Below are 18,373 nucleotides of genomic sequence, written 5' to 3'. Positions count from 1 at the left end.
TGTGACGCTTTTCAATATGGAATAAATGCTAACCTCATCGTGACATCATCCAAGCAGCAAAGTTCATCCCATTGGAAAAGCGTTATCCAACGGATCTACAGTCGACCATTCTGCTACCCATGGCCAGAAAATTGCTTATCTAAGTTTGTTGCACAACATATATTTATTACTGCAACCACTGGTATAAGCCCACCCACCCTAGACGGCAGATTTCACTTGAAAATGGGGGTGGGCTTATCGGGAAGGGCTAGTGCTTGAATTTAAAAATAAGAACAATCACCCCCCATTTGTATATGTCTAATGTGCCAGTAATTTCTATCATCTATGTCAATTTCTTAAAATAATAAGGGAATGTTAATTATCAACTGATACTTTTTTTATATTTGTTCTTAAATATGAGAGCAAAGCATTGATTTGATTTAAAAACTTGGCCAAAATTTAGTAATGGGCTTATACCTGAGTGCACCCTTGTTCCCAGAATGTTTTGAAAATAGGGGGTGGGCTTATAGCCGAAGGTGGGCTTATACCCAGGTGGTTATGGTATTTACCAAATTCCCCAATCTCCTGGTCTGTGACATAAACTTTGACATAATGTGGGAATTTTCACACAATGTATTAAAGCTCATGTAGTGTTGTGTACTTTGCCAATTTTGAAATACCTTGGGATACCGGCTTTTTTTTAATTTGTGATTTTTCTCGCAGTCCTATACATGAATGAACATAATTATTTGAGGATTTATTATTTACGTGGCATGTGTGTTAAGCGGGAAAAGCACAAATATTAATGTTCTGTGAAAATGCCCACTTTTACAGTATTCATGTGCCATGGGGAGGGCTAAATTGGGATGAGCAAGAAATAATTTCTGGCAGGAAAAAACTAAAGTATATGGGATGCTATACAACAGGCTGTATCAAAATGATTGATACACAAATAGTTGTGATATTTGCAACATAGAATTCTCTTGAAATGACAAAAGTTTATATATTGATCCACAATTGGGTTATTTTGTGTTGCAGTCTTGTACATACTTGTACTTGAAACTTGGGTAATAATCATTTTGATACAACCTTATAGTAGGCCAACATATGGCTATACATAGTGATCAAAAAAAACTACCAAATACAAACAAAACTAGCAAAGTTTTAATTTAAAGCATGAGCAAATTTTGGGAGTTATTTTATTTATTACATGGAGACTTCTGGATACACAATTGGAATTTAGAAGTTAGTTAAATCCTGTTAAAACCGATATCAATGTATTGTTCTCATCAAAAGGTTTCAGAAAAAGAATAGTTTAATCTGCCTCCGACATACAGTTCCCGAGTTATAGGCAAAAAGTTCAAATTTTGGGGTCCACAGGTGTCCACAATTGAAAAATGCTCCTTTTTTCATCCAATACATTGTTTTGGATGTTTTGTTCCATATCAATAGGTCAATGGTCAAAATAGGTCATATAATATCAACATGCAGGGCTCAATTGATTTTGATCTTTTTTGCCCATGTTACTAAGATAACAAAGGGGTAACAAAGCACACGAGATATGGTAAACTTCTTTTTTTCTAACTGTTTTTGCAAGCAGAGCACTCTGAGACCATTTTTATTAAAATCAGAGAATTTTTAAATGTGTGTCCCCCCTGTGGAATCCAAATTTTGACATTTGACCTTTTCCACTATAACTGTACATCTGAGATAGGTCAACCTAAAATTATCCTTATGACAAGAGGAATACATTGACATGGTTTCTAACGAAATTTGACCAACTCTGAAATTTCACCCCTGCATAAACAGCCTTTTTGGATTCATGCAAATTAGGCACTGTTCCACGCTCCTGTGAGATGTTGGCCGGAGCAGTGTGCATTCAAAACATGCTGCTGGAGCATGTTGGACATGCTCCTTGAGCATTGTGCATTCAAAACATGCTCCTGGAGCATGTTGGACTTAGAATATTACTCCATATTATTCATGCTCAGAGCAGCTCTTCCTGGAGCATAATTTAGGACCAAAATCTCTTTGAGATTTTGGCCCAAAATTATGCTCCAAGAGCAGTTGCTCCAGGAGCATGAATAATCTGGAGTAATATTCTGAGTTCAACATGCTCAGGAGCATGTTTGAATGCACACTGCTCCAGGAGCATATATATGTTGGACATGCTCCTTGATCATTGTGCATTCAAAACATGCTCCTGGAGCATGTTGGACTTAGTTAATTTACACCAGATTATTCATGCTCAGAGAAGCTCTTCCTGGAGCATAATTTAGGACCAAAATCTCTTTGAGATTTGGCCCAAAATTATGCTCCCAGAGCAGTGCTCCAGGAGCATGAATAATCTGAGTAATTCTAAGTCAACATGCTCCAAGAGCATGTTTTGAATGCACACTGCTCCAGGAGCATATATATGTTGGACATGCTCCTTGAGCATTGTACATTCAAAACATGCTCCTGGAGCATGTTGGACTTAGTTAATTACACCAGATTATTCATGCTCAGAGCAGCTCTTCCTGGAGCATAATTTAGGACCAAAATCTCTTTGAGATTTTGGCCCAAAATTATGCTCCAAGAGCAGTTGCTCAGGAGCATGAATAATCTGAGTATTCTAAGTTCAACATGCTCCAGGAGCATGTTTTGAATGCACACTGCTACTCAGGAGCATATATATGTTGGACATGCTCCTTGAGCATTGTGCATTCAAAACATGCTCCTGGAGCATGTTGGACTTAGCTAATTACTCCAGATTATTCATGCTCAGAGCAGCTCTTCCTGGAGCATTATTTAGTACCAAAATCTCTTTTGAGATTTTGGCCCAAAATTATTCTCCAAGAGCAGTTGCTCCAGGAGCATGAATAATCTGAGTAATATCTAAGTCAACATGCTCCAAGAGCATGTTTTGAATGCACACTGCTCCAGGAGCATATATATGTTGGACATGCTCCTTGAGCATTGTGCATTCAAAACATGCTCCTGGAGCATGTTGGACTTAGAATATTACTCCAGATTTATTCATGCTCGGAGCAGCTCTTCCTGGAGCAGCTGTTCCTGGAGCATAATTTAGGACCAAAATCTCACAGAAGTACAACTACTTGGATATTGTGACATTTGATGTTTTTTGCAAGCTTTTGGGAGATGGACGCATGTGAAATGGATTACGTTGCATTTAGTAGTGGGTAATTTCATATTTAGACTGACCTATGATTACACTAGGGGCTATTTTAACGTGCCTCACTGTCACGTTCGTGCAATGAGATAAAAGTGTTGATGAAGTAGAGTGCGTTTCAAAAATAAAAATATTGACATTTTTTCCTGCATGTGACCGTAAGAAAGGCTCTACCATTGTCTACTATTAAAGCATATCTACACAGATTGTTAATTGTCACTGTACAAATATTTTATCTCGCACGCACGTGACAGTGAGACACGTTAAAATAGCCCCTGGATTACACAGTGTATAGTGCTATCTACTGAAGATAACAGACACACTGATCAGCATGCGGTGTAAAGTGCTATCAACTGCAGATAATGTATATACCACTGATTACAGTGTATGGTGTTATCTACTGAAGATAACAGGCACACTGCTGATCATGCAGTGTAAACTACTATCAACTGAAGATAACAGATATACCACTGATTACATACCGTATAGTGCTATCTACTGAAGATAACAGACACACTGCTGATCGTGCAGTGTAAAGTGCTATCAACTGAAGATAACAGTGTACCGCAAGGTGCTATCTACTGAAGATAACAGACACACTGCTGATCATGCAGTATGAAGTGCTATCAACTGAAGATAACAGTGTACCGTATGGTGCTATCTACTGAAGATAACAGACACATTGCTGATCATGCAGTATGAAGTGCTATCAACTGAAGATAACAGATATACCACCGATTACAGTGTATGGTGTTATCTACTGAAGATAGCAGACACACTGTTGATCATGCAGTGTAAAGTACTATCTACTGAAGATATTAGATATTACAGTCATCTTGGGCTATTTAAATGCAGGCACTTAATTTAATGCCCCTGTGGCCATATGGGTGCTGACATTACAGGTTGCAGACAGGATGGGTCACATGGGCATTAAATTAAGTGCCTTAAATAGCCTAGGATGACTGAGAGTGCTGATCTACTGAAGATAGCAGACACACTGCTGATCATGCAGTGTAAAGCCTCAACTGAAGGGTTATTAGTCAATAAATACAGCAACTTAGTTTTAATCCATAAACCTTACCCTAAATGTCACCCTTACCTGTAACCTAAGCCCTAACCCAGACTCTAAAATAGCAGTCAGTTGGTCACTTTTAGTTCCATTCCATGCATGTTTCAGAATTATCACCTACCAGCCCAGTCTAATTAAAAATGACCCACCACTAAATGCACCAGAATCTATTACATATGCACCCATCTCCTAAAAGCTCACACAAAAATATCAAAAATTACAGAAAATCCAAGTGGAACATTGCCTAATTGGCATAAATCAAAAATGGCCACTTATACAGGGGTGACATTACAAAGTTGGTCAAATCTTGTTAAAAAGCCGACGATACCAATTTATTCCCCTCGTCATAGGGATTGAGTATACAGCTCTTGAGTAATAGGGAAAAAGGTCAAATGTCAAAATTTGGGTACCACAGGGAATAAAGATGTAAAAATTCTATGATTGTGAGAAAAACAAACTCAGATTGCTATGCTTGCAAAAACATTTTAAACAAAGAAAAGTTTGTCATATCTCAGGTGGTTGTTACTTTGGTAACATGCAGTGGGGGTAAAATCAACAAATTATGCTGAAATTTGCCCTAAAAGTAGACAATTCCCTAATTTTGGGTTTTTAATGGGGAACAAGGGGAAAGAGTTCTGACTGGGGAATAATTTGAAACCAGTTTCATTAAAATTAGAATATTTTTCAACTGTAGCTGCCTGTGGACCCCAAAATTTAACCTATGGCCAATTCCACCGTTACGGACGTTACAGATACATGCAACTTGCAACTTTTAAGTGAATAGCACACATGTTTGCTGTTAGGATAACACTTTATTTCTTTGTATGCTACTAGTACACACTCTAATGTTCAATATAATGAAGCAATTTCGTTTTGGCTTTCTTAGTTAATTAGCTACAGAAATTAGAAAGCAGCGTTACGGACGTTACACTAAAGTGCCTGCCATTTTGACAGATGGTACATATCCTTAAATCTCCATTCAGTTCTGTGTTTTATTTTTTTCTGTTAAATATATTGAGCAAGCCCTGACTCCATTCTATGTAAACATGAAAAGCAAGTTTGAAATTAATACTCCTGTATCATCCTACACTGTTAATTTAGTGTTACGGACGTTACATTTTATCTCAAATGTAACGTCCGTAGCGTTTCATAATGAAAAAAACTGTCAAGGTGCTTCCTCAGATTTTTTTATTTTTTACTATCTTGAAGTAGGTCTGACATCAATCTATGGAGGCATCATTAGCAAATTTGAAATAAATGCTCCTGTTTTGAGCAATAATGTTTCAAAATTTTGTTACGGACGTTACAAAAGGCACTTTTGGCATGGAATCGGCCATATCACCTTTTTGCCTATAACTCAAGAACTGTATGTTGGAGACAGGTCAAACTATACTTTTTCCCCATTCTTATATGGATATTATCCAGAGTGGAATAACTTTGAAATCTCACACATGCATAAGTGGCCATTTTGGATTCATGCAAAAATTAAGCATTGTTCCACTACTTTGACTTCTGGTGAATTTTATTGATATATTCTTTAATATGTTTTTCTGAAAAGAATGGATGATAAATAGAACTTGCCCAATTTGCAAAACCGCAATGCCCCTCAAATAGCGAGCGAGTTCTATTCATAAAACGTGATACCCCTCTAATAGCAAGCATCTTAGATCATTGTATGAGGGCCTGCTTGGAAAGCAGTGGTTGCCACTGAAGTAGTTTAAAGATTTCACAAATCAAATCAAACCGGTATAGGAGTCCAGCTCACAGCCTGTCTGTACTAGGTGGTTATATGAATTATGTTGCAATTAGTGGTGGGTTATTCAGGTTAAGCCCTTATTTACCTTTGACTGGGCTACCTCTTCCACAACAGTTTAAAAAAACACAATACAGTGTCATTCATGTGAAGTCACAAATTTAGCACTCCAGTTCTTAAATATAGTCTGATAAAATGTCACTTTAATATATTACCAAAGATAATTCATTTCACCTCTTGATTTTTGCTGAATACTGGTACTTTACATTATACTATAACATTGTTTGCCAAATGTGTAGATTGAATGACCAACAAGAAAATGTACGCTCTATACAAAAAGCATATTTGTTTATGGCAGCTATCATTCATGAGATGCATTGTAGATTGATGTCCTGAGGTCCCTTTTTCAAATCATCATGCCCCTGTGAAACAAAAAAATAAGAAGAAGAACATGATTATTTAAAAAGCTTGAATTATAAAACCATTTGATGTATGAGCAATATTATTGCATGCAATGCATAGATGAAATCTACCAACATGAATTTCAACCAATGAATTTCTTGGATCTTGTATTCTATATCTACCTGTAGAAGTTTAAACTGGAGCTGGAGGTATGATTGGGAGGTCTATTTTTGGAGTCAGGGTACTGTGTCAGAACATTCAGAGCTAGAACAGATTTGAAAGCTGAAGTTGTCTGATGAGTAACGGGGGAAAGGTGGCGCAGCAGTACAGGTTCTACCTCAATAATCAGAGTTTGCAAGTTTGAGCCCCAGCAGTGCCATCGTGTTGTGCCATTGTATTGAACAAGGCGCTTTACTTCACTTGCCTTTCTCTACCCAGGGGTGAAATGGGAGCTGTTAGGAATATTGTCCATTTAGTGCCGTCCAAAGGTATGAGCATGCTTTAGGCATTGTATGGCAGCTGACACATTCTAACAACAGCGGAATAAATTTAAAGCGCTTTGTTACATGTGAAAGGCGCTGTATAAATGGCAACATTTATTAATATTGGATGTAAGCAAGTTGTTCCACTCTTTTACTGAATGAAAGAATTGAACATTGTACAATTCGTATCGTCTGAACATTTTCCCCAATACTTGACTTGGCTATGAAACTGCTTAACCCTAACCGCCTCAGGGTTTTTTTTGGCAACGGAAGGGAAAGAAGGAAGGAATAAAGAGAGAAAACAAAGAGAGAAGTTGTTTGCTCTGGGTGGGATTCGATTTATCCCAATTTTCAACAATTTGTTTTCTGTATTTAGTTTTGATGTTGACTGTAGTCTACTTACCAATTTACAGCAGCAGATCAATTGTATCTTCACAGACTCTTTATAGAGATAATTAATCCATTTCCACATTTCCACACATTGATAAGCTAGGTCAACTGCAAACCAAACACACACAAACATAAAAGCATTTAATATAAAATATGACTAAGGGACCTATCGTTATTTACAGCAGGGGGGAATGGGCGTTTTGGAAAAAATATCGACAGGAAAATTTGCGTCCACTCAAAAGTTTCGGATACCCCCTTGTTTTCCTGGGGTGCACCGCTCAGTCCGACACGCCGCTAGTCCGACAACACAAATTTCCTATACTTAGAGGTGCGTCAGTCCGAAAATGAAAAGCACGGCGCTAGTCCGAAAAAAAAAAGCATGCGCTAGTCTGAAAATGAAAACCACTGCAACAGTCTGACACGCCGCTAGTCCGAATCTGAAAACAAATTTTTCATTCCGACACGCCGCTAGTCCGAATCCGAAATACACTGCGCTAGTCCGAATTTGGAAAACACTTCTTCAGTCCGACACTGCGCAAGTCCGAAACTGAAAACCATGGCGCTAGTCCGAAACTGAAAACCATGGCGCTAGTCCGAAACTGAAAACTACAGCGCTGAAAAACACTGCGCTAGTCAGAATCTGAGAAACACTGCGCTAGTCCGAATATCAGACTAGCGCAGTGTTTCCCCAATTCAAATTCGGACTAGCGCAGTGCTTTTCAAATTCGGACTAGCGCAATCGTTTTCAGTTTCAGTACTAGTGTGCAGTGATTTTAGATTTGGCGCAGTCTCAGACTGAAAGAGTGTTTTCCAGATTCGACTAGCGCAGTGGTTTTCAATTTCGGACTAGCGCAGTGTTTTTCATTTTCGGACTAGCGGCGTGTCGGACTGGCAAAGTGTATTTTAGATTCGGACTAGCGGCATGTCGGACTGGTGCAGTCACTGCAGTGCATTTCAGATTCGGACTAGCGGCGTGCCGGACTAGCGGAGTGTCGGACTAGCGGCGTGTCGGACTAATGGCCTGTACCTGTTTTCCCGAATTTCTCCGTTTAAAACTTTAAAATCCCCCTCCTGGTTCAACAAAAATTTTGCATTCCCCCTCAAGAAACAAAAAATGTCGGGTTCCCCCTCAAAATGCCCATCCCCCCTGTCGTAAATAACGATCGCTCCCTAACATTTATAGACTAACATTGCCTATCCAATATTGTGTCATAATGGATGGGCCTGGGGGATTGGCTGGCAAATATTTTGATTTTGAATCTAGCCAAAAGACAAAATCCTTTTATTCTCAATCAGAGTAATTTTTTGTTTACAAGTAAAATTGTTTTTCCCCCTAAAAAATGAAGTTACTTTTGTAAGGACATCCCTGTTGTTTCTTAGCCGGCACAAACATCTAAGCAGTAGAATCGTGTTTTTAGTTTGCGCACTTGTAGTACGCAAACCCATTATCATACGATCATCAAGGACAAGTGTGCTGCTGTTGTCGGCGCATGCGCGCTGTCTTATGCTGGTTTCATACTTGCCGCTTTGAAGATGATTTTGCTTCACTGCGCAGATGACACGTAATCGGCCAATCAGATTATTGGTCTGTTGTTATGATTGTGACTTGCCCACTTCCGTGTTTATGCTCTGCACGCTCTCAAAATGTAAACAAATGCCGTTCTTCTCTGACAAAAACCGTATAGTTAGTTCGTACCATGGACGAATTAAATTTAAAACATTTTTTTTATACTACATGTAGGCATTTAAAACACAATACCAGTACCTTTTACAGTTCTATGCAATCATGATCCTTTGATTGCCTGTAGTCATGGTAGTGTTAGTGTTAGGCCTATAATTTGGTTCATCAAGTTCGGTAGTGACCTAGGTGCTTATTTTGCTCGCCGCCCCAGACAAACAAGTACCTAGACCAGTGACTTTGACATGGACGCATACCCGGACGCAAGCAAGCAGATTATGTTCAAGCGTCTACAGAACATGTTGCATTTGACGCGAGTAATAATGGCGCAACAATCACGCAAACGAGCGCGTCTTTCTCTCCAGACATGAACGCTTATTTCTCCGCGTCCGACCACCCGACCAAAATCACCTTGGATACGTGGCTTCACCTAGACTGCCATGGTTAAGTATGGGCACTCATAGGTCTAGGTGGTATGTCTATGCTTGCCGCAGTATCGAACCGCCGCGTAAAGTTAAACACCATGTACACGTCGCGCGCACGGCGATTTGTCAGCACGCTTGTGGCACAACCGCGAAAGAGCATTGATATCACTACCAAACTTGAGGTGAACCAAATTATAACTTTTCAATAGAGGTAGTCATTGACATTATTGTGACGCAACGCCGCCATCTTGTGGGTATGAGTACCTTGTTGCTAAAGTTGGTTTTTTAAACTTCCGTGGTCGGGTACGCGCTGGTGAATTGCGATCGCGTAAAAGTGACAAGGTCGCCTACTACACGCCGAACAGACAACCAATGGGTCAACCGACTTGTTGTCAAGTGCGTTGATCATCCAATCAGCGTGATTGTTTATTTTTTCTGTGTGTACGCTCGTAGACGCTTGGCGCACAGCTCGGACCACGGAAGTTTTAAAAAAATAACTTTAAGATCACCGCGTTGACGCTTGACTGAAGAGGTGCACAACGCGTTGCGACTACCGCGTAATCGAGGACGTAATGTCTATCGCATGGCATGCAGTACGGCAGGACCCACTAGATGGCGGCTCCCGCGGAAAAGGCTATTGCTGTTGCCGATTGCCCAGACCATTTCGTTCTAATTTCCGGCAGAAACCTAATTAATTAACCTCAGCAAGGTCAAGGACAATGTCAGGAATACGTGTAAGCTCATGAACATATTAAATGAATACATGAATAACGTCCATGTTAACATGTAACATCACGACATGAACATAAGCACATGCCAGTGCATCTCACAATTACAAACACATGAACATGTAAGCTTACAAAATTAAACATTGACTGGCCCGGACCGGACGGGACTCAGTCAGGCCGATCAGACAGTCACATTTCTCTCAGAATTCAGTCCCGGCTTCAGCTCACGACAGGCAACTGCAGACAACAAGGCTAGTGGAAAGGTTTGTGTACTCAAAGGAATGATCAATCATGATTTCGATCAGGCGACAGGAATGCACATCCGTATTAATTTACCATGGCATGACCGGAAGTTTTGACTGGTTAAAAAACAAAAACAAAAAAACATTGACTGTAACAACTATCCGATGTCCTCAAAATTTCCCGCAAAAAATCAGTTTCTAATTTCGCTTTTATCAACATTCGATTCCAAAAACAAGTATAATGTTTTTATTGTTTTAAATACCTTGTTTCTGCCGTGTGCCCGATTCTGCAGCAATAAAATATAGCCCGGCCATCTGGTTCATCTTTGTTGACAAACTCCGCTGAAATTGAAATCCGTCGATGTTGTGTGCCTGCAAAATCTCTTTGTGTTTCGCCACCGACCCTTCGCCCGCCCACAATTTCTTAAAACTTTTTACAGATTTTTATCTGTCCAGGCTCCGACGTCACTCTGCCCTAGCGACCAGGCTGCCCTAGCGACAGTGTGACATTTTGGTCAGATAAAAACTGCCTTCGTTGCTCACCCCATCTATCTAAGAGATCAAGCACTAATTATGCATTCAGAACTGGTAAGACTGATTTACGTTGAAGTGTTCTGATTGGTCCGCAATGTTAATATGAATATTTATCTCGAAATGTCAATATGAATATTAAGTAGATATCATAAATACGTAATGAAGTTCGGTCGTCTTTCATCTTTGTCAGGTCGAAGTATATAATAGTGATTGTGAACCGTTCGATCGGGAAAAGTGGTGGCGCTATATTAATAATTAATCAAACCAGCAGGGACACGATACGATGATTCGATCTTTATTGAATATTTTTTTATGATATTTTCTGATTACTTTAAACAAACAGAAAGAGACAAAAATAAGATAAATGAATACATAATATTTTAAAAATGTATTTTATTTGACAAAACATTTTACAAACAATACAAGAATGCCTACAGCTCTTGGTCGGAGTCCCATTGAAGCCTGTGGAAACTTTTTTTTCTTCAAAATTCATGATCGCATTCCAAAATGAGTAACTTGTCGGTAAATCGTGTACCGTATCCTTAAGGTCATGTATTCCATAAAAGGCACTTGGATTTCAGCTGGAATAACCCACTGTCATAGATTTGTAACAATGAAAAGTGAAATGGAGATGTTTACTGGTACTAGTACAGTTTGGTAACTTTCTTACATGTACAGTTCAAATGCATCAACCTTTTGTTTCTGTAGAATTAAGTTTGACCCTACACATACCTGGTATTCAAGGTCCACAGTAGCATATCTGGCTGCAAGATTAGGAAATTTCTCTCTCACCTCAGCATCCCTAAACACATCACCCAAGTACTGCCACTGTATTCATTAAATACACACAAAGGAAAAAAAAGTATTATGTAACACATACTGCTATGATGTAAGCATATTTGTACTGGTACTACATTGCCCAAAGCCAAAGTCCTGTCTCAGTGAGTGGTGCAAAGTTCAATTGATAATAATATGAGTGTAGCAGCTTGGATGCAATAACGTTTGCACTTTATGATAGCAATTATTAGTTACCTGTGTTTTAGATTGCTTTCCCTGGTCTGTCATGACCGATCATTTAGGCGTGTTTCTGGTGTACTGTGCGTATTGCTGCGTTACGTATGCGGCGTTAGCTACGACCGATTCATAGGCACCCATTAGCTCTTAAAACTGTCAAAACAGGTGTTTTTTGCATTTTTTGCAGTCAATTCTTGATCGATTTCAACCAAATATTGTTTTTGTTTCTCTGAGTAATCTAGGCTTTCTTTTTATGTATATTTCCACACAAACAACATTTTGCTAATTATATTAAGATGAACATATATTTTGTTATGCTACCCACAAAAACTTCAGGTAAAATCATAATAATATAATAATTATATATTGTTGCGATTTTCTCAAAATCTGAATATTCTTTTCACTTTGGAACAACAACTTATGAAATAATGAAATTAGAAAACAACCCTAATATCTTCCCTAGGAAGAGACCCCAGTTCACTTCCCTAACAAAAGACACTTTGGCATAAAAGCCCACACATAGGGTCAGAACTGCGGCGAGAATCTGAGAATCTATTCTGCCAAAGATTCTCATATTCAGATTTACGTGAATCCTAGTTGATTCTCACAAAGACACCCCAGTGAACACCACTATCATTTCTTTTTTCAAAATTGATATTATCTTATTTGTCTCTGTACAGAAGATATGATGATTAAGAAGCCTACTGTAAATGCATACACACCACTTATGTTTTCACCGACAATGGGCTATTCCAGTTAAAATACATACACCCCTATTGAAGACATAGGGAGTGTGAATTTCAAATGGAGTTACCTGAATAGGTGACTCCATTTGAAATCTACACCCCCTGTGTGGGAGACTATGGTCATTTGTTCCACACAGGGTGTAAGGATTTCAACTGGAATATAGTCCAATATTACCTTGGTTTGACAGTGCATCCATACATCTATCATGTAGGTGACTCCTGTTTGAAATCTACACCCCCTGTGTGGGCAACTATGGTCATTTGTTCCATACAGGGTGTAAGGATTTCAACTGGAATAGCCCATATATTACCTTGGTTTGACAGTGCATCCATACATCTATCATGTCTTCAATTTGTCTCAATGTTGCACACCATACTTCTGCTTCAGTTCTCAGATCAGCCAGATGTGGGGATACCAACATACTTTGTAATGCCACTAGGTTATCCTGAAAGTCAAAGACATAAAATAGTGTGATTAAGAGAGAGTCATCATTGGTAAGATAGGAGAATAAGAGCAGTTTGTCTCAATGTTGCAATTTCAATTCTTAGATTGCCAAGATGTAGAGATACCAAAAAATCTTAAATTTGGTCTACTACTGCTTGGTTTCTTATCAATCTACTCCCATGACACATAACACAAGAAACCCAGACCTTACCTCTAATATATACTGCAATTCATCAGCCCCTATCAGTATAAACATATCTGGTATATCTGTTGTATGAGTCTGCTCTACTATTATGTCATGGCTTGGCTTCTTATCAATCTACTCCTATGACACACAACACAAGAAACCCAGACCTTACCTCCAATATATACTGCAATTCATCAGCCCCTATCAGTATGAACATATCTGGTATATCTGTTGTATGAGTCTGCTCTACTATTATGTCTCGGCTTGGTTTCTTATCAATCTACTCCCATGACACATAACACAAGAAACCCAGACCTTACCTCTAATATATACTGCAATTCATCAGCCCCTATCAGTATGAACATATCTGGTATATCTGTTGTATGAGTCTGCTCTACTATTATGTCATGGCTTGGTTTCTTATCAATCTACTCCCATGACACATAACACAAGAAACCCAGACCTTACCTCTAATATATACTGCAATTCATCAGCCCCTATCAGTATGAACATATCTGGTATATCTGTTGTATGAGTCTGCTCTACCATTATGTCTCGGCTTAGTTTCTTATTAATCTACTCCCATGACACATAACACAAGAAACCCAGACCTTACCTCTAATATATACTGCAATTCATCGGCCCCTATCAGTATGAACATATCTGGTATATCTGTTGTATGAGTCTGCTCTACCATTATGTCTCGGCTTGGTTTCTTATCAATCTACTCCCATGACACATAACACAAGAAACCCAGACCTTACCTCTAATATATACTGCAATTCATCAGCCCCTATCAGTATAAACATATCTGGTATATCTGTTGTATGAGTCTGCTCTACCATTATGTCTCGGCTTGGTTTCTTATCAATCTACTCCCATGACACATAACACAAGAAACCCAGACCTTACCTCTAATATATACTGCAATTCATCGGCCCCTATCAGTATAAACATATCTGGTATATCTGTTGTATGAGTCTGCTCTACCATTATGTCTCGGCTTAGTTTCTTATTAATCTACTCCTATGACACACAACACAAGAAACCCAGACCTTACCTCCAATATATACTGCAATTCATCAGCCCCTATCAGTATAAACATATCTGGTATATCTGTTGTATGAGTCTGCTCTACCATTATGTCTCGGCTTAGTTTCTTATTAATCTACTCCTATGACACACAACACAAGAAACCCAGACCTTACCTCCAATATATACTGCAATTCATCAGCCCCTATCAGTATAAACATATCTGGTATATCTGTTGTATGAGTCTGCTCTACCATTATGTCTCGGCTTAGTTTCTTATTAATCTACTCCTATGACACACAACACAAGAAACCCAGACCTTACCTCCAATATATACTGCAATTCATCGGCCCCTATCAGTATGAACATATCTGGTATATCTGTTGTATGAGTCTGTTCTACTATTATGTCACGGCTTGGCTTCTTATCAATCTACACCTATGACACACAACACAAGAAACCCAGACCTTACCTCCAATATATACTGCAATTCATCGGCCCCTATCAGTATGAACATATCTGGTATATCTGTTGTATGAGTCTGTTCTACTATTATGTCCCTGCTTGGTTTCTTTCCACCCTTCTTGAGCTTCTCTGGAGGCAGCAGTACTATGACATGAAAGACAAAATAAAATTTGAATTTTGCTGTACATTAGAAAGTAAACTATGACTTTTCGGTAAATCCCATAAGCCTTTGCGGGTAGACCTGAGATGTCGTCATTTGACGTAATCGCACATCGTTTAGCAAACATCATTACGGCGCATTACAAGTCGGTGTGACGTCATATAACGACATCTCAGGGCTACCCCAAAGGCTTATGGGATTTACTGAAAAGGTCAATAGTATATCTAATATTTGAAAGAATTGAGTTTATATATCATTATAACATTTACAATTCTAAATATGTAACATAAACTATAACAATAATGATCATAAATTGAGCTGGACCAGTCCAAACCTTTTATTCCAAAAGTATCTCTGAAACATCTACAAAACTGAATTCCATGATCCTTTACATACTACACTGTCCACTAGGAAACTTTGATACTTGATCCTGTTTCCTGGTTTTTGATAAACAGTAGAGGGTTACATGATGCAACACAGCTTGGTTAGCAAATGATGTACTACACTCAGTTTAGAGAAGAACAGCAGTCCCTTGCTCATATTGACGCGAGCGACATGTTAATGAGTGAAATACACAGAGATTTGTGTGCCTCGACCAACGTTTTGAAGCGCAATCAGCCAATTAGATTATCGGTCTGTTGTTATGATTGTCCGATGATTGAATCAGCCAATCAGAACCCCACTCCTGTGTTTACACTGGGGACACTCTCAAAATGATAACAACGTGCATGTTTCTCTGCCAGAAACTGTTATGTATCATGACATAATTCAATCAGCAAATCAAAACCCAACTTGTGTTTTTACGCAGTACATGAGCTATAGCGGCAAAAAGTACCAAAGGTTCTCTGATAATTAGTGTAGTTCACAGTTGATAAGAGCTGTCATCGGTATGCACAATGTTCACATTACATCAACATTGGTACATATCCTGATGTTGACATATCACAGAAATGTCAGAAAAGAATCAGCATTTGGATTTGATTTATTAACTTAGCTACAGGTGTGAACCAACAAAGTTAGGCTAGGCTACACTCATGTGTTAGTTATTGGGATTTTTGATTTGATACATAAATTGATTGGGATGCTGATCAGCATCGTCTGGTAAAAATCAACAATGCAATGTAAATCCCTGGATTTGAGATAATCCAACCTGGACATCAAAATAAGAATGAAAAATTAGTTGTATTGTATATTAAAAAAATAAATAGCTGCCCTATGCAGGCTTTGCCATTTGAGGACAGCTAGAGCGATTGCTCCCCATCACTCCCCTCAAATAAAGCTGAGAGCTTTTTATTGTTTGCCTACCTTTGGTGTAACAATAATAACCACATATATACACTATACAGTACTGTAAAAATGCTCTCCTGTAGCACTCAAGGAGAGCAATTAAAAGCCCTAAAAGTTCCCTGCAAATTTCAAACAGCAAAGTCTGCCTATGTGAGGTTAGTAAAGTAGTTGTGCTCCAGTGACACAGGTTGTTGATGGAATCTCAAATACACAAATTGTCTCACCTTTCTTCCGCTTGATGTTAGGTATGTGCTTAGCCAGTTTGAACTCCTTCTCTTCCCATAGTTTACGAAGTCTGATTAACGATTGCTCCAAAGCAAACTCTGCAGCAGCGCCGGCACATATGCTGTTAATCTGTAGACTGTGTTCACGTAGGTTGAAGGATATCAGTTCAGAGACTGTGTGCATCTTGGCTGGTTGGTAGACTTGGCCGAGACTTACGAATAGCGCCTTCCAGTGACGCGGCTGAGGAGGATAATAAAATTTTGGAGTAATTTTCCTATGATGTTCAAAATATGAGGTAGAGGTGTACTGGTAGAATTGCATGATTATATGGCTGATAGCAAGATAGCTTTCTCACTGAGATTATATTGTGTCAGGGAAGTAGAAATCCCTGTTGGGTAAGTAACTTTTCTTAGTAACAAGCCCAACTGGCCATACCTAGTGCAAACAAGTTTTGATTGAATGTTTTCCCATATTCAAAACTCTTATAGTGAAAATACTTTATCAGTTAAAAGTAAAAGGTTGAATCGTCATGATCCAAATTAAAACATATGACCTGCGACTTTTATTTGTTTTAAAGCACCAAGCATGAAGACCCCAAATTACAGTCCATCCTCAATAAGAGTTACACATAAGTGGGGAGTGGAAAATCAATGTTAACTGGATGAATTTTGATTAACTTTTCGTCAAAACTGTGAAATAATGAGAGAAAACATTTCATTTCAGCATGTCATTCTGAAAGTTGCACATATATATATATTTGCTATTTTGCTTGATATTTTTCAGTGGTTTTAAAGCACTTTTTAGAAGGCCTAAAAGAAAACAGTCCCTCGTCTGATTTCATGCACCACCCAGCTCTATCATTCTTTGCTTCACCTCAATTAGCTAGCGACGTCAATACTTTTTTGCAGTTGTAATGCAAACGTGTCAACAAACCACCCTTTAATAAGTGGGTGTACACTCTGCAAGATTAACATTATGTGTACAATTTGATACTGTGACTAGCAAATGCACCTATGTTACTACCAAACTTGAGGCGAACCAATGTATAGTGGTTTTTAACCTTTAACCTCTTTAGCAATTCAGCCATCTTGACTGCTCACCCATCAATGTTTTTACCTTGAGTGCATCACTGGATAGTTTGAGCAGTAGTGGCAAGTCTTGTTTGAAGTCAGACAGTAATCTATACCAGTATGTGAGTACTTGATCTCCCTGGGGCAGAAGCTGCTTGAGTTGACCAGCTGCATGCTGCCATTCCGTCACTTTGTCTAAAGCTTTGTCAACATTCATCTGAAAATGAACACCATACCAAATTGTTAGGTGTTTGCATAATACAATCATAGGAAGATGGAACTAGAAGGCTATATATTTGTACACAAATACGGCTATACCCGCATGTTATCGGTGTACCCAAACTTACAGTCCTTATTTGCTGAGGACTTAAAATAAAGAAATTGTAAAAAGTCGCCCAATTGGGCAGAAAATGTAAAAAATGAAAGTCCAAGTCACAAGCTTTAATTGAATGTAGGTTGCACTGTCGTAGCACTTAAAATAAAGAAATTGTGAAAAGTCCCCTCCCATGGGAGACGTCTCTCTTACTCTCCATAGGTTGCTGTTGTCAGTCTCTCTTACTCACAGTGAGGCTATGCAATATGATTAGGGGGAAACTACTCCAGAGGGAGTATGTAAATTAAATGGAACAGCCATTTCAGAGGGAGTATGTAAATTAAACGGAACAGCCCTTTTTTTGGACATTTCAGAGGGAGTATGTAAATTAAATGGAACAGCCAATGGGTATGTAATTTAACTAGAACAGCCTTAACGCTTCACGCTGGTATTTTCAACTATGATATAATACGATCTGCCTGTTTAGTCCTACGTGTGTGGGGTGGATGGGTGTGTGGGTGTTAGTAACAATATAATTCTCAGGTGCTATCTGTGTACAAATTCTGAGCCCGGAA

The 18,373-nt window shown here is 38.8% G+C and overlaps 1 protein-coding gene and 1 long non-coding RNA gene across 3 annotated transcripts; both read right to left on the bottom strand.

Annotated features, from left to right (window-relative positions):
- Positions 1-5,857: 5,857 nt before the first annotated feature.
- LOC140150851 (uncharacterized) lies at positions 5,858-10,671 on the bottom strand. Of its 2 annotated transcripts, none has more exons than XR_011858855.1 (3): positions 10,584-10,671; positions 7,261-7,355; positions 5,858-6,395 (listed from the first exon to the last, which is right to left on the bottom strand). It is a non-coding gene; the product is annotated as an uncharacterized lncRNA (long non-coding RNA). The 2 variants fall into 2 exon arrangements; XR_011858856.1 differs by lacking the exon at positions 10,584-10,671 and adding an exon at positions 10,211-10,270.
- An 849-nt stretch (positions 10,672-11,520) lies between these two features.
- Positions 11,521-14,535, bottom strand: LOC140150178 (uncharacterized). Its single transcript, XM_072172183.1, has 5 exons — positions 14,455-14,535; positions 13,863-13,970; positions 13,271-13,378; positions 12,926-13,060; positions 11,521-11,682 (listed from the first exon to the last, which is right to left on the bottom strand). The coding sequence occupies exons 1-5, from the start codon at positions 14,533-14,535 to the stop codon at positions 11,521-11,523; spliced, it is 594 nt and encodes a 197-aa protein (XP_072028284.1).
- Between the last annotated feature and the right edge of the window lie 3,838 nt (positions 14,536-18,373).

The sequence above is a fragment of the Amphiura filiformis genome, chromosome 4 (genome assembly GCF_039555335.1).
Source record: "Amphiura filiformis chromosome 4, Afil_fr2py, whole genome shotgun sequence".
Lineage (NCBI taxonomy): Eukaryota > Metazoa > Echinodermata > Ophiuroidea > Amphilepidida > Amphiuridae > Amphiura > Amphiura filiformis.
The sequence above is the reverse complement of the archived record's forward strand: the minus strand, read 5'-3'. Positions and strand labels throughout refer to the sequence as shown.